Here is a 14,573-nt window from a genome sequence, read left to right as displayed (position 1 = left end):
CACAAATCACTTTGTTACTTAATTATTAAAAAAAAAAAAAAAAAGACATTCAAGATAGAATCATCAAAGTTTCAACGTCTAAACATTTAATTTTATACTAGTACTAGGTTGTTTATTCATTAGTATTATAACACACACACGTGTATATGAATTACTCATGTAATTATATAATTCTTTCGTTTTAGTTATTTAGAATTGACTTGCTATATGTCTTAATAAACAATAGAGTTACTAGTATATTACTCTTTTGTGAAATGCATTTCATATAATCAGTAATTAATAACAAAACTAAAATAAACATAAAATAATAACTTTTGAAAATGAACACCCATTATTCGATATTTATTTTTAATATAATGAACTACTACTAAAGATAAATGTCGGAATATTGTGAACTTGTTGTAAGAATAATATTAATACAAGAGAAAATGACACCCCTTGACCTCGTAAATAGAAGAATGATCTTTCCAAATCTCGCTTAAAAATCAAGATTAGTTCGAGAAGGAGACCAAACTATTTTCTCCTAAGAAGATAAGAAGAATAGGCCTGCACATCCTTGGTGAGCACGAGGACAGTATGAAGACCACCTCAATTTCCTCATTACTACCATACCCAAAAATCCATTTCACCAAAAGATTTAATATCTCAGGCACAGCTCCATTTTCACGGCCTGTAAAATTTCTAACTATAAATTGCATTAATAGCTCGCAAAATGGAGAAACGACGAAGAATTTGAAGGATGCATTGACTGGTATGGTGGATGAAAAAGTAGACGAACTTTTGAACAGAGAAGAAAATAAGGTATTGCTTGATGGATTGGAGAAAGCAACACAGAGAGTTGAAATGGCTAAGAAAGAACTTGCTGAAATTGAAAGACAAGAATTGGAAGCTAAATTGTTGAAGGATTATATCACTCAGCTCGAAACTAGAGCTTCCGAGGTTAGTTTTAGCTTATCGAGGACATGACATGAGATAAGAGATCGCAGTGGTAGGCTAGCATGTAGTAGAGTGTGGTCCGCTTATCCTTCTGTACTGCTAGTCGTAGTATTTTTATTTTTTTGGTTTCCCGTCCAGTGTCTGGTACCCGCATTGGAGTCCGACTAATACGAATTTACACCACGCTGGGCCCCATTCAGTCGTAGTATTACTTATGTAGTTTCTTGGTCCTAGATTTCTGTTCTATTTTTATCTGCCGCTTCTTGTACTTCGATTCTTTTTAGTTACTTTTAGTATGATTTATGATGCTTTCTGTAGTATTTTGTCATGGCTTTTTCATTTCTGTCTTTTTCTTTTTCGATCGCTTTGATCTGCTTTTCAACTTGTCGAGAGCTATAGGAAACAGCCTCTCTACCTCTAGGTAGGGATATGGTCTACGTACACCTACCCTCCCCAAGGACCCACTATGTGGGATTACACTAGGTATGTTGTTGTTGTTATAGCTGGCCAATATAGAATATACGCTTACATGTTAGGAAAAGTAAAGATCACCTTTTTTCAGTTTAATTTCTATATTCAAATAGTGGATCGTAGTTCTGATCTTGATACATTGACAGTGCAAGAAATTTCTACATCCTCAGTGTACATCAGTTAAAATCTTTTTTTCTCGATTGTGGTATAGTGGTCAATGAATTGGGATGAGAACTATAAGGTCTCAGGTTCAAATCCTAGCAGAAACAAAAATATTGGGTGGTTTCTTTTCATGTGTCTTTGTCTTTGATGGGCAGAGTTACTGGGTTACCTTTTGTTGGTGGTGAGAGATATCCCGTGGAATTATTCGAGGTCCTGGTTGCTTTGCTGAATAGAGTTACTGGATAACTACTGTTGGTGGGGGTGATTGGCATCCTGTAGAACTAGTTGAGGTCCTGGATGCCTTGATGAATAGAGTTACTGGATACCTATTGTTGGTGGGGGTGATAGGTATCGTGTGGAATTAGTTGAGGTGCGCAAAAGCTGGCTTAGACACCACGGTATCAAAAAGAAAAATTATATCCTTTCTCTCCCTTCTTCCTCGTACCCAAATTATTTTGTCTTAGCTCTTCTTGCATGATAATTTGATTGAATAAGCATATGCACCATTCGACTGGCTAATTCTATGTATAAACTACAAAGGAACAAGTGAATCATTGCATTGGGGCACAGGAAGCCCTGTGCACGTTCAATTGTATGTCATTGTCTCGTATTGTATCGCATCGTACTAGTCTAGATAGATTTATTAAGGGATGGAAGAACTTTGTTTGAGATATTCCTTTTATATAGACAGGGATTACTATTCGTTCTTAGATTTTTTTGACGTCATGCATAGATCGTTCTTACCTAAATACACAGTGGGAATCAATCGCCTTGACTTGCAATTGCTTAACCATTGTAAAATCAAGAGCAATGATTCGAATTACTTGGAAGTTTTAGAATAGTCTGTAAATGTCAATTCTATGATTTTTTTGAGAGTAAAAAAGAGTTACTTGATTATGTGCTCCAAATAACTAATGTATTATCCTAAGGAGGACTGTAAACAAACTGCTTACTAAGTAACCCCGGGCAAAGGGGACTCTCAAGCAACCTCTATCCAAAGTTACAAAATCACGTTTTAACACCTTGTATGTCTGTATGGGGTAAAAGTGAGCTTTACAAAATCTAACTTTAGGAACCGCTAATTTGCATAAATAGAGCATAATGGATACAATGTATTTTTTAGAACTGACATCTATTACGTTGGGATTGACACATAGTTGAATGATTGATTGACATGTTTTAGCACCTTAACAAACGAGTGTGCTTCAAGTTTCCGAATGTCTTAAGAATGATGTTACAGTGTTCTTAGTATTTCAGATGTTCTAAAGATGTCATTAAAGCTTTTCTTGACCAACTGTTGTTATGTCCTCTGCTATAGTTAAAGTACTGATTGGTTAATGCGATTGAAGATTGCAGAATGCCAGAAAGATATTTTAGAAGCAAGAGCAATGATTGAAGAAGCTGAGCGTTCCCTCAACGTTGGTGGTGATGCTAGAAGGAGAGATGCAACAGACGGGGATGAGGTGACTAGAGATGAGGAAAGAGTTGAATCCATAAAAGCAGCTTCACTTTCTGCAATTGTTGGCACACTTGCAGGACTTCCCATTTCCTTAAGTCGGATCACCAGCAGTTCGGAGCTAATACTCCCTCTGTCAATCACTTTTATTAGTTGTGCTTTGTTTGGTGTAACCTTCCGCTATGCTGTAAGAAGGGACTTGGACAATTTTCAGCTCAAGTCAGGAACATCTGCAGCATTTGGCGTTGTCAAAGGTACTATTCTCTCATGCTAGACGTTGTAATTTGTCGCCTTTCTCCTTCCATTTTCTTGTGTAATTTTAGGAGTATTTAGAATATGGCGGGTTCAGTATGGCCTACCCCAGGGCGTACTGATTAGATCAAGGGTTCAATTAGCCGAGTAATTGATTGACAAGATCACAGGTTCAGTTTGCTGAGGAACAATGTTCTCAACGTTATCCCTTAGCTGAGTTCAGATTCAGTTCAATCCAATTTGCTGCCTTGTTATAAATTGACGCATTCTGCATTTTGACTGTACATATGATCCTGCTCTTGCCAAAGAAAGTTTCCGCGATAATTTGTTTTTTTAAGTTAAAGGATTCTATTCCATTCAATGCAGGTCTTGCTACACTTGGAGGTGAACCGCCATTGGAATTGGATGCAGCCAGCTTCTGGTCTCATGCTCTTGATGGCGCGGTCTATGTCTCTGAGAATCTTTTGATCTTTCTTTTTGCTGGGGTTGGCCTGGATTTATGCTTTAAGCTGAGGATTTTGAGCCCTTTTCCCATTGATAGATCAATTTCAGAGACCGATAAAATTTAAACACCCAGTTGCCTAATTATTTTTCTGTAAGTGTATATACAGTTAATTAACTTTGTAGCAATTGCTCTAAACAGAATTATACTTGAAATTATGTCCGTAAGCACCAATTACTGCAACTATCTATAAATCTAGTAAAATATCGATCATTCACAGGGGACTGGTTTCAGAAGAAATAAAACTGCACTCGAGTATTTTCCATCGTTCAATTTATCTGGAATAGCAATGATTTGGATACTTCCACAACAAAAACATTACATGACCAAGTCTTCAAAAACTATGGGACAAGTCCAGATGAATTTACTGCAGCTAGACGCTAGGCTAAACTCTCGTGGAAGAGAATTTTAAACCGAGGGAATGAACCTTGTAACAGTGACTCCATCTTTCATGGTATTTACAACATTGAAACAATGCAAGTTAAGTGACCTATATATCTTTCAATTCCTAAACAGGTTAGAGCACTGATATTCAAGAAAGGGCAACGCAGAATGATCTCTTCAACTGATGTCTAGTGTCATCAACCGGTGCCAGTCTCAGTCTAACTCCTGAAAGTAAGAGAATGTCTTGTTATTTGAAGAAAAGACAACAATAATCTGTCACGTTTTAGCATCTATCGGTCCACACTTAACAAATAAACATTTTGATATAATCGAAAAGTAGAAGCGAACCTCACAATCATCCAACCGAAAGCTCACAATAGTTGGTTTCTTAGCAGTAACCTTGGTCCTCTTTGATTCAGCCACAGCTCTCTCTAAATCAGACTGTGACAATGGCCTTGGTGCCTGTAACATAACAATTACCATGTTTTTTTTAAGTCGGAATAAAATGCAGTGACATTTGATCTATGATAATCGAAGAACAAAACAACTTGTAGAAGTGTGTGTGTGTGTGTATAGAGCCACCTGCGATTGCCCTCCTTTCTTCTCGTCTTGCAAATACTCCCTAAGAGGAATAAAGGCAGCTTGCTTGCAGGCTTCGAGAATGTCTGAACCAGTGTATCCCTCACACATGCCAGCAAGTCCATCAAAATCAATGTTATCTTCAATTCTCTCACCCTTCAAAACTACCTTCAGTATCTTAGATCTATCACTAAGAGAAGGTTTTCCAATCTCAAATGCCTGAGAAAAGCGTCTAATTATTGCCTCATCAAGGTCACTTGGTCGATTGGTCGCTGCCAGGACCATTACTCTTGCATTCTCTGCAGAGAAGGAAACTTCATTCATTTGTCACTTATATGTGGTATAGCATTCACCAATGACTATTATGTTAGTCAAAATGAGTGCTGAATAAGAGATACTTCCTAAGTTTCTTTAGAGCTGAAGAGTTTGAGAGAAGAAAGATCAGATTTGCAACCACATTTTCTGCAAGCAACTCATACGAAAAGCACGGAGTGAAAAGGGGATAGCATGTCAAACTAGGGAGAAGTTATAATCTACCAACAACTAAAGTACTACATGCTACCAGGGCAGCTAAATATGTCAGTACCCTGCAGCAAAAAGATAGAATTTAAACTACTGAAACAGAATTGTATATAATCAAAGTACAACATACTAAATTGTGTAGCATACTTCTAAAACACCATGATTTGATGCTACAGAAATATTTTAAACAAAGAAGTCACAAATGTGCAAGTACAAAGAATGGTTCCATGAGTACAGCTCGCATTATGCTTGAATTTGAAAACAAAGAGCAGTTGGAAAAAGAAACTAGCTATTCACAGGACTTCCTAAAATCATCTTTAAGGCAAAAAAGGAAACCATATGCAGATTGTTACACTCACGATCAGTAGTAAAACCATCCCATAAGGCCATGAACTCAGTTTTCATGCTAGTCAGCATTTCAGTCTCTGTTGCACGACGCTGGCCCAAAAAACTGTCAACTTCGTCAATGAATATTATAGCTGGCTGGAGCTTGTAGGCCAAACTAAAAACAGCAGAAACTGCCAAAAGAAAAAAGGAAGAGGAAAGGAAAAGACAAAAAAAAAAAGGTCATATGCTTATTATGGCTAATTGGACATTAAAGCTAGTAAATGCAGATATAGTATGAAAATCAATATGCAGTCTAGTCTTGTCCAGTTTCTTCTTCCTTCCTAATTTGGAATAACAACAATTGTTAGCAATAGAAGGCCAAACCATCTACGAAAATCACTCATGAAGGACAATAGCATGTCAAATTCCATAACCTCACTTCCTAAAACCCAACACCTCCAGAAACTCTGAATCTTTCGGCTTTCTTCCTTTCGGTACCACTATGGAACTGTAATGGCAGATTGGAGTAGCTCCTTAATAGAAAATCAGAAATTCAGCCCCAAAAGAAGTTACATTGAGCAATATGTCTCGTCCTGAGAGTGCACGGAAGTATTTTCTCTTTTATCAAAATTTTAGCATGCTGAATCAACTCCTCCAATTTCTTAATTGTACTACCAAATTCGTCACATCAATTGATATGATGTTTCCAGTTAAACGACGGAACAAAAATCCAATTAGACTTCTAGTAACAACTTAGCTAGCGATGCGAAGAAAATTTGAATTACCGAGTTTTTGGGCATCACCAAACCACTTGCTCATTAGAGTAGAAACCTTGACATTTATGAACACGGCACCAGATTCTTTGGCAATCGCTTTAGCAAGCATTGTCTTTCCTGTCCCAGGTGGTCCATACAACAGAACCCCTTTCATTGGACCAAGCAGTTTCCCATGACAAAACAACTCTGGCCTTCGCAGAGGTAAAATGGCGAGCTGAAACAATGTTTCCTTAATACCATCCAGCCCCCCAATCGAATCAAACTCCACATCTATGTGGTCTGGATTCACAACATCCCCAGCAATTATATCCTGCAAAGAATTACTCAATAAATTGGAAAATGAAAAGACCAATCGCCCAAGAGAATCAAACCACAAGAACCCACGCAACATATCCTGTAAAAGGTTACCAAGAATAACAACTACACCTCAATCTCAAGCTAGTCGAGATCAGTCGTGAATCTACACTGCCATGTCGCTATATTTATGCACATTTCATTCTGATAGTCACTAATTTACCTTAACCTCAAGCTAGTCGGGGTTGGTTATGAATTTACACAGCCATGTCACTATATTGGAGCACATTTCATTCCCATAGTCTCTTAATTCTTTTAGCTCCCGTCCCTAATACTAGGAGATTCCCTAAATCTCCTACAACATACAAATTATAGAAGGGCTAAGGATTCCTAGAAACACTAAGTATCATCACTCTAGTGAGAAGAGCGCAGCCTATGATGTGTGGGTTAGATGTACGTTTTACACAGAAAAGATCCTGGTATTTAAATGGAGAAGGATAGAAGGATGGGTCCATTATCCATTGAGTTTCAAACCTTTGAAGGGTAAAAACCACACCTAAAGTATCCCGGTTTTTTGAGTTTCATACCTAAATTATTAGGTGTAAGAGTTTCTTAGCTGAACAATAACCAACTATTTATCAAAACAAACCTGAACTATTGATTGTTTGAGTTTCATACCTGAACTTTCAGGTAGGAAAATTACACAATCCATAGTTCAGATGTGTTTTCATAGATAGTTGGCAATAGTTCGGTTATGAAATCCCACACCTAATAGTTCAGTTATGAAACTCAAAAAACGGGATACTTGTATTTTTCACCATTAACCTATAAGAGCGCATTAAAGAAAAAGCACATTACCACTATTAAGCCTTAATACACTCATTTCTATTATACATCATCAAATAACACTACAAACTACTAATGTTTGGGAATCAAGCATTTTTTTTAAATCAAAAATATCCTTTTAAGAATTTTCGATTAATTGTTATGTACTCTAACCGTTGCAAAATAGTCTTCACCTTTCGTCTCTCGAGAGTCAATTTGACTAATTTTCAAGCTAAACTAGATTAGATTAATTCAATATTTTAATATTGAAATTTGAATATTCAAAAACTACACAGGAAGTACTATAAGTAGCAACTTTTCTCATTATTGATAAGAAATTGAAGTTCATCTCATTCAACTCTCAAAAAGTAAATTGTGACGACAATTTTGGAACGGAAGGAGTACTGTTTTTACCTAGCTCATGAAAATTAGATGCGTACTATTATAGATAGGTACCTCATAAGGAGTGATGTGAATAAGAGTGCGACCTAATCGTTTGGAGAGCTGTTTGCGAGATTGAAGAGCTCTTTTTGAAGCTTCCCGATTCGGGTCTAAATGCCGAAGCCCGACAAATAATACCGCCATGCTTAATGCTGCGCTTGCTGCGTACAGCATTAGGTCTTTTATCAGCTTCGCCGTAGCATCCGTACTGCTTCCCGCCATTGATTCACCAGAAAGTAGCTTTTTAGGGTTTCTTCTTCTGCTACTGATGCTGATGGGATGAGAATGTGTAACTAATATAACTAACAAAGCTTTGTTGGGTGACGCCAATTGCCAGGCGCAGAAATGAATTACTGCTCAAGTTTTTATTTTATAAACAAACAAAATGAAATAAAAATTTTTTTGCCCATTGGGTGTTAATATTACTATTACTATTTAATTATGATTAACTGATAAATAACATTATTACCAATTAAAAAAAAGGCGTCCATTAAACTATTTAGATTGGGTTCAAAAAAGGAAAGAATTAAACCATGTAGGATGGGATTGGAATATTCTGATTTCTAATATGTTTCCCTTTTTATTGAAAAAAAAAAAAGAGTCGTCTGTTCTTAGAGGAAAACGTACATTTGCTACCTTCCTTTTTTTTTTCAACAAAAAATAAATCAAGCAAGTCATAAAGCTGGTCTAAAGGGAAAGTAATTCAAAACAAGAACTTTTTATATTCGAGCTCAAACTCAAGATCTACGGTGAGGAAATCTTATCCATCGTACCACAACCTTTGTCCATATTTCTAACTTCTCCATTATACTAGCACAAATAACATTCCTTTAGTAACACCATCACGTATCACACGTAAAGCTAATTTATAAATACGAAACTGTGATAAATAATGTTCTGCATACACTGGAATTTAAGAATTGCAGATTAAAAACACTGATATAAAATTATTCATGATGACAGTACACAATTTAAGCTGAGACCTGCCAATACGGCATGAACCTTTATTTGCCGTAAAATACTAAGAATACAAGCTTCCCTTGATACGTAGAACTCAGGAAGAGAAACATCGTGAGGAAAAAACCAGCAAAACTACTAGGGTAGTACAAATGAGGCAGTCATACAATTGTGGAAAGATGGTATGCCTTGAGTCAATCTTGATAAGAAACCATTCAGATATTTGGTGCAGAGCTGAATCATATAGCACGTTAAGATCAATCCGTTGTGTTCAGAGGATTGCTTATCGTTTGGTCGGTGAACTAACTACAGTTGCACTCAAGCATATGATTGTTCTCCTTCCAACGATTGGCTTTCAGCTCATCAAAACTCTAGTCTTAAACAGGCAAATTTTAGTGCTTCCCTTCAACTAAGAAGTAAAATCTTCTCCATCTTCATTCAAGTGCTCAGGATTTTCATGTCTTCCAGAAATTTCCGGCCTCGTGATCTCATCTGCTGAAGGCAACTTTGTAAGATTGTATGTTTCCTCCTACATACCAATTTGAAAGATTAGAAAGAATGATAAACTTTCTAAATCATTTACATGTGTTAGTAAGTGCTTCACGTGGTTGATACACTTTCTGACATTCTTACATCTTTCTTCGTGGCAATTGAAGTCTCTGTAAATTTATCCAAAACCTGAACGTCTCCATCTCTTTTGAATGCTTCCAGCTAAAACCAGATGAAGGTCTCAATGAGGATGATACAATTCGAAATACACAAAGCGGAATAATAAACTAATTAATAAAGGAATTGAAGAAATTATAGAATTATAGAAATTACTAAGAACAAAAGGAATCTCAGACCCTAACGCTATGATAACAAATGATATGAAATAAATCACCCTTAAAAGAACGACAAGAAAGAACAACGATTTAAAATAAAAGGAAGAACAGAATTCCATCGAGAACTCAAGCTTAAAAATAATTTTCAAGCTCAATCCAAATTATAACGCTTCCAACTTCACAATTTTGTTTGTAGTCGCAGTAGCCAATTTTTCCCTAAACAATGAGTCTACCGAGTATTTATAACTTTATTCGGAAATAGGAAAACAATATGGAAAGTAGAATCTATCAAGAAAAGGACACAAATACTAAACCAGCTAAGGACAGGAATAAAGTTCAAGAATTCCCACTTTTAGAAGGGAAAAAATTACGGTTGAAATGCTGTGTTCTTCCCATTATAAATTTTGTGCTAGCCGGGCCCAGGATCGTATTCAGAATAATTGATATATCGAACTTGAGAAAGACTGTAGGTTTACCTGAATGTGGAAGATGCACAAGAGGATGCTAGCAATGGGTAGCAAGCTATCTTCAGGAGATAGAGACAGATTGGTGCTGCATATGATAAAGAGCATCAGAATGAAATGCTTGGTTATAAATATCAAGGCAAAATGACTTAATTAAACATCAAAAAATGTTGATAAGTTCCTTTGCCTAAAGCTACAACAGCAGAGAATACCAACTTCCTAGAGGATCTGATGTTATCAAGAAAGGACCAAAAGAGCAAGTGAGACCTTTCACTATTCAAGGGATTATTCTAGGAAAAGCTATTCACCATCTTTTCAGTTCTATAGCAACGTTGAGTACTGGCTATAGATAATAAAGTTATTTTCCATATTTGACATGCGGAGGGTGTTGAAAGGCTGTTAGTTTTACCTTATTTAAAAAAGGGTGTCAAAAGGCTGTTTCCAACAATACACTAAATGCAAAAGGGTAATCTTCAAACTAAATGCAAAACGGTAATCTTTAAACTAAATACAAAAGGGTAATCACGCAGACCGCTAGATTTCTAGGAAAACATTTTCCTTTGTACCAAACTGACCCATAGAGTTCTATCTTGTCATCTAAATAACACGGATCCTTCATTTTCCATGACCGCGACTGACTATTGTAGAAAGGCCAAAAGCACTTTATGTGAATCCTTCAAGCAACACCTAAAATTAGAAAATGAAAAACTTGACACACTCTTTCCGGATACTTACACAGGCAGCGGAATCTCTTCTTCTTCTTTTTTCGAGGACACATGCGTTGGATTCATACCAGCAAACAAATGCATTTAATCTAGCTTATCAAAGTCAAGAGTACTATAACAGTTCACTTGGATTTATAGTTCAGTCTGAAAATCATGTATACGTATAGAAAATCTTCAGGTCCGTGCAGAGCTTGTATTCAGGCAGTGTTGTTTAGCTTGCTAGACACATCAGTTATCAGATGGAAAGGCATTTTTTAATATGTAGTTGGCAGGAAATCATCATGAAAACTTAATCATTTGTTGAAGGATTATATAATCCTTTCTTCGTATCTTGAGTCAAGCTCTATGAGAAACAGGTTTAACAATAAGTCGAAACTAATCTTCAAGCAATTGGAGAACTTCCAGATATTCTAAAAATCGTAAATTTTTTATCAGGCAAGTTAAATTCCATTCATAGTCTAGAAGATTCAACTTCATATAACTGATGACGAAGAAGCAGAAAGTTCACAAGAAAATTACAACTACACTAATTGGAGTAACAGAAACATCCCAGATATATGAGAATAGCTCTTTCAAAATAGTAATCTGAAACCAGAGGACTAAAAGGTTTTGATAATAAGTAAATTTCAAATTTGTTCAAATAAATTGTCTTTTGCTAATTAGTTGAGCAAGATGTTATTCAACTTAATTGATATCTTGGTAACACATTCAGGCTGGTGACAAGACATTATATTACAACATCACCTAGAAAACTCATGTTTTGAGAGCATCGTACCTTAAATATGGAGCCAAATACACAAGAGCATAAATAGCATAACGTACTTTCCCAGTATCCAACCACGCGAAAACCCAACTCTACAAAGTAAACCAGGAAATCAATCAATCAATCACACCTTAATCCCGAGCAGCGGCAGAGCCAAGTAGGGTCAAGGGGGTTATCCAGACCCCCTTCAACAGAAAATCACACCATTTATGTATAGTTAAAAGTTGTTTTATCTTGTACAAAGTATATGCTGAACTCCCGCCCCCACCCCCCTTTGGCCTCTTTGTGAGTTTACTTTTCATAGTTTGAACCCCGTACAGAAAATCCTAGCTCTGTCACTAAACTAAGTTAATCAGGCTCAGCTATATGAATCAGCTAAATGGTTTCAAACTACCACAACCCTTCATCTTCCTCAGCCCTAAACCCTGAATTCAAATGTAAAACAAATAATGATGAATATGCAACGAGAAAAATCTCACCATCCAATTAAAATACGGAATGATACTGATAATTCCCATGACTGCAAACCTCGCATCAGCAGAATCAATCACGGATTCACCATCATCATCCTTACTGTAAATAGTCGGGAATACCCATGAGCTGAAAATGCAAGCACCAATAGCAGCCGCATAAGGTACATCATTTGCAAACTCCGCCCTGCAAATTCCATTCCTCAATCTTCTCTACAAAATCAATAACAATCACATCATTATTACGTTAACAAACTCCACAATCAACCTGAGATTCACAATATATTTCGCCTTAATCCCAGCTTAGTTCAACTCCACTGTGAAAAAAAAAAAACAGTTCTGTGCGTTAAAGCTCCTGCTATGCACAGCTGGACCTTAAGGGTCTATTATCCGCAGCATCACTGTACATTCCTGCAAGGAGCTAAAGTTCACAATATACCTCGCCTTAGTCCCAACTTAGTTCAACTCCACTATTAAAAAAAGTAGTTTCGTGCACCAAAGCTACTGCTATGCGCAGCTGGACCTCAAGGGTCTATTGTATGCAGCCTCACTTTACATTCCTGCAAGGAGCTGAAATTCACAATATACTTCACCTTCATCCCAACTTAGTTGAAGTCCACTATATTAAATAAATTTAAAAAGAAAAAATAACAGCTCGGTGCACTAAGCGAGTGCTAATGTGTTATGCATGGCCGGACCTCAAGGGTATATTATATGCAGCATCACCTTACATTTCTGCAAGGTAATGTAATCACAGCTTGAACCCATAACCTCCTGGTCAATGGTCAAGTGGAAACAATTTTACCCATTACTAAGTCTCCCGTATTTCAGCTCTATTGAGCTCATTTCATTACAATACACGTTAATCTCAACTTAGTTGAAGTCCACAGTTAAAAGATAATAATAATAACAGCTCCGTGCACTAAAGCTCATGCTATGCGCAGCCGGACTCAGAATCTGTTATAGGCAGCCTCACCTAACATTTCTGCAAGGTGTTGTTTCCATAACTTGAACTTATGACCTCTTGGTTACTCCATGGCTATCCGATTTCAGCTCTATAGAACTCATTTTCATTCTAATACGAGTTTTAAGTTGACATGTAAGTAAAAGTTAGTTAAGTTAATTACCAGATTAAGCTTGTTGCGGAGTCGAACTCGATGGAGAGTTGGCAAGAGAGAAGATCGTAAGGAAGGAGAAGCAGAAAGAAGTCGAGCTGAAGTTGAAGTGAGAGATTTCATTGCCGGAGAAAGTGAACGGCGGCAGCGACGGTAGCATTAATCTGTGCCGGCGAAGTTAGATTAGGTTAGGATTAAGGAATAATTAGTAGTTGGAAAAAAGATTGGTGAATAGTATATTGTATGTTTAGGGAACAGTGCCGCTTAAGAAAAGGAATATCTTATGGGTCCTGTTTGGCGCCTTTCGTTTTCCAAAAATGTTTCATTACCTATCAAACTATCAATCTATTTGTAGTAAAATATACGATGATATTGAATAATTCAAATGTTATTTTTATTTGATAATAGGCGCGTGTAGGTCAATTTAGCGTCAAGATATTTTTATATGAAGTAATAGTTCACATAAATAAATGAAACATGGATAATTGAGGTATGAAAGTTAGTTTTTAGGTATACATAATGCACAAACATGTCTGTGAGGTAGTGATATTGACTGCGTACATTTTACCCATTCGAGACCCCATTTTATGAAATTATATAGGGTATGTGGTTATTGTTGTAATACATAAATATGCTACTTAACTTATCTTCAAATCACATCTAATATATCTAATTTTGAGTGTGCACAAATAAACACTTTAATTTATAAAGTTAAACAAGTAGATACGCACGTTTTATGCGGTATAATATACATAGGACACCATATAAATGTCACATATGACGTATGTGTCTACTTATTTAATTTTATACAAGTTTAAATTTTAACTTGTGTACACTAAAAATTAAAGTTCACAAATATAATCTGAGGCTGAGTTAAAAAGGACATATTTATGTATTGTTCCTATTTTTTGTGTGAAAACTATGGCTATATTTGTTACACATAACACACTAAAGGGGGCATTTGGTAGGAGAGATAAGGATAATTAATTTCGAGATTAATTTAAAAGATGAGTTTATTTCATATTTGGTTGGGATAAAATGCATGTGATTACTTATCTCGGGATTAATTATCTTGAATTGTATATTTTTTTTATCTGTCCTTGAGGGTAGGATAGGTATAAGCCCTGGAAGCAATGTTGCTGCTGAGTTGTGCAACGATGATCACCTCGGAATTTTGATTCAAACACGTGATAAGTTTTTATTGGGTGAGCCTCTTAGAAAAATATCAACCTTTCTTCCTACAGTGTCAATACAAACTCGACCTTTGGGAAATGATCCTACACGAAGAACACGGTGATCCAATTAGTAATTTCGAGATAATTTATTTA

At 36.3% G+C, this 14,573-nt stretch overlaps 3 protein-coding genes across 3 annotated transcripts; 1 reads left to right on the top strand and 2 right to left on the bottom strand.

Annotated features, from left to right (window-relative positions):
• Positions 1–407: 407 nt before the first annotated feature.
• On the top strand, positions 408–3,937 carry LOC107863739. The gene is made up of 3 exons (XM_016709854.2): positions 408–939; positions 2,919–3,279; positions 3,644–3,937. Exons 1-3 carry the CDS (start codon positions 577–579, stop codon positions 3,844–3,846), a joined length of 927 nt encoding a protein of 308 aa, XP_016565340.1. The 5' UTR covers positions 408–576; the 3' UTR covers positions 3,847–3,937.
• A 70-nt stretch (positions 3,938–4,007) lies between these two features.
• On the bottom strand, positions 4,008–8,611 carry LOC107863733 (outer mitochondrial transmembrane helix translocase). The gene is made up of 6 exons (XM_016709841.2): positions 7,943–8,611; positions 6,377–6,677; positions 5,624–5,782; positions 4,746–5,041; positions 4,512–4,625; positions 4,008–4,388 (listed from the first exon to the last, which is right to left on the bottom strand). Exons 1-6 carry the CDS (start codon positions 8,147–8,149, stop codon positions 4,377–4,379), a joined length of 1,089 nt encoding a protein of 362 aa, XP_016565327.1. The 5' UTR covers positions 8,150–8,611; the 3' UTR covers positions 4,008–4,376.
• Positions 8,612–8,839: 228 nt separating this feature from the next.
• Positions 8,840–13,570, bottom strand: LOC107863727. The gene is made up of 6 exons (XM_016709832.2): positions 13,258–13,570; positions 12,140–12,343; positions 11,673–11,752; positions 10,185–10,260; positions 9,518–9,595; positions 8,840–9,413 (listed from the first exon to the last, which is right to left on the bottom strand). The coding sequence occupies exons 1-6, from the start codon at positions 13,366–13,368 to the stop codon at positions 9,294–9,296; spliced, it is 669 nt and encodes a 222-aa protein (XP_016565318.1). The 5' UTR covers positions 13,369–13,570; the 3' UTR covers positions 8,840–9,293.
• Positions 13,571–14,573: the final 1,003 nt, after the last annotated feature.

Source organism: Capsicum annuum, chromosome 1 (assembly GCF_002878395.1).
Source record: "Capsicum annuum cultivar UCD-10X-F1 chromosome 1, UCD10Xv1.1, whole genome shotgun sequence".
In the NCBI taxonomy this organism is placed as follows: Eukaryota; Viridiplantae; Streptophyta; class Magnoliopsida; order Solanales; family Solanaceae; genus Capsicum; species Capsicum annuum.
Note: the sequence above shows the minus strand (reverse complement) of the source record. Positions and strands in the feature narration are given on the sequence as shown.

Excerpts from the sequence above, each read along its gene's own strand:
- LOC107863739 (XM_016709854.2), top strand. The coding sequence starts at position 577 with ATGAAGACCACCTCAATTTCCTCATTACTACCATACCCAAAAATCCAT. Across the intron at positions 940-2,918 it reads TCGAAACTAGAGCTTCCGAG|ATTGCAGAATGCCAGAAAGA; the intron begins GTTAGTTTTAGC and ends ATGCGATTGAAG. Across the intron at positions 3,280-3,643 it reads AGCATTTGGCGTTGTCAAAG|GTCTTGCTACACTTGGAGGT; the intron begins GTACTATTCTCT and ends CATTCAATGCAG.
- LOC107863733 (XM_016709841.2), bottom strand. The coding sequence starts at position 8,149 with ATGGCGGGAAGCAGTACGGATGCTACGGCGAAGCTGATAAAAGACCTA. Across the intron at positions 6,678-7,942 it reads TTCACATCACTCCTTATGAG|GATATAATTGCTGGGGATGT; the intron begins GTACCTATCTAT and ends AATTCTTTGCAG. Across the intron at positions 5,042-5,623 it reads GGATGGTTTTACTACTGATC|AGAATGCAAGAGTAATGGTC; the intron begins GTGAGTGTAACA and ends CCTTCTCTGCAG.
- LOC107863727 (XM_016709832.2), bottom strand. The coding sequence starts at position 13,368 with ATGAAATCTCTCACTTCAACTTCAGCTCGACTTCTTTCTGCTTCTCCT. Across the intron at positions 10,261-11,672 it reads TATTTGGCTCCATATTTAAG|CACCAATCTGTCTCTATCTC; the intron begins GTACGATGCTCT and ends TATCATATGCAG. Across the intron at positions 9,596-10,184 it reads TGTGCATCTTCCACATTCAG|CTGGAAGCATTCAAAAGAGA; the intron begins GTAAACCTACAG and ends ATCTGGTTTTAG.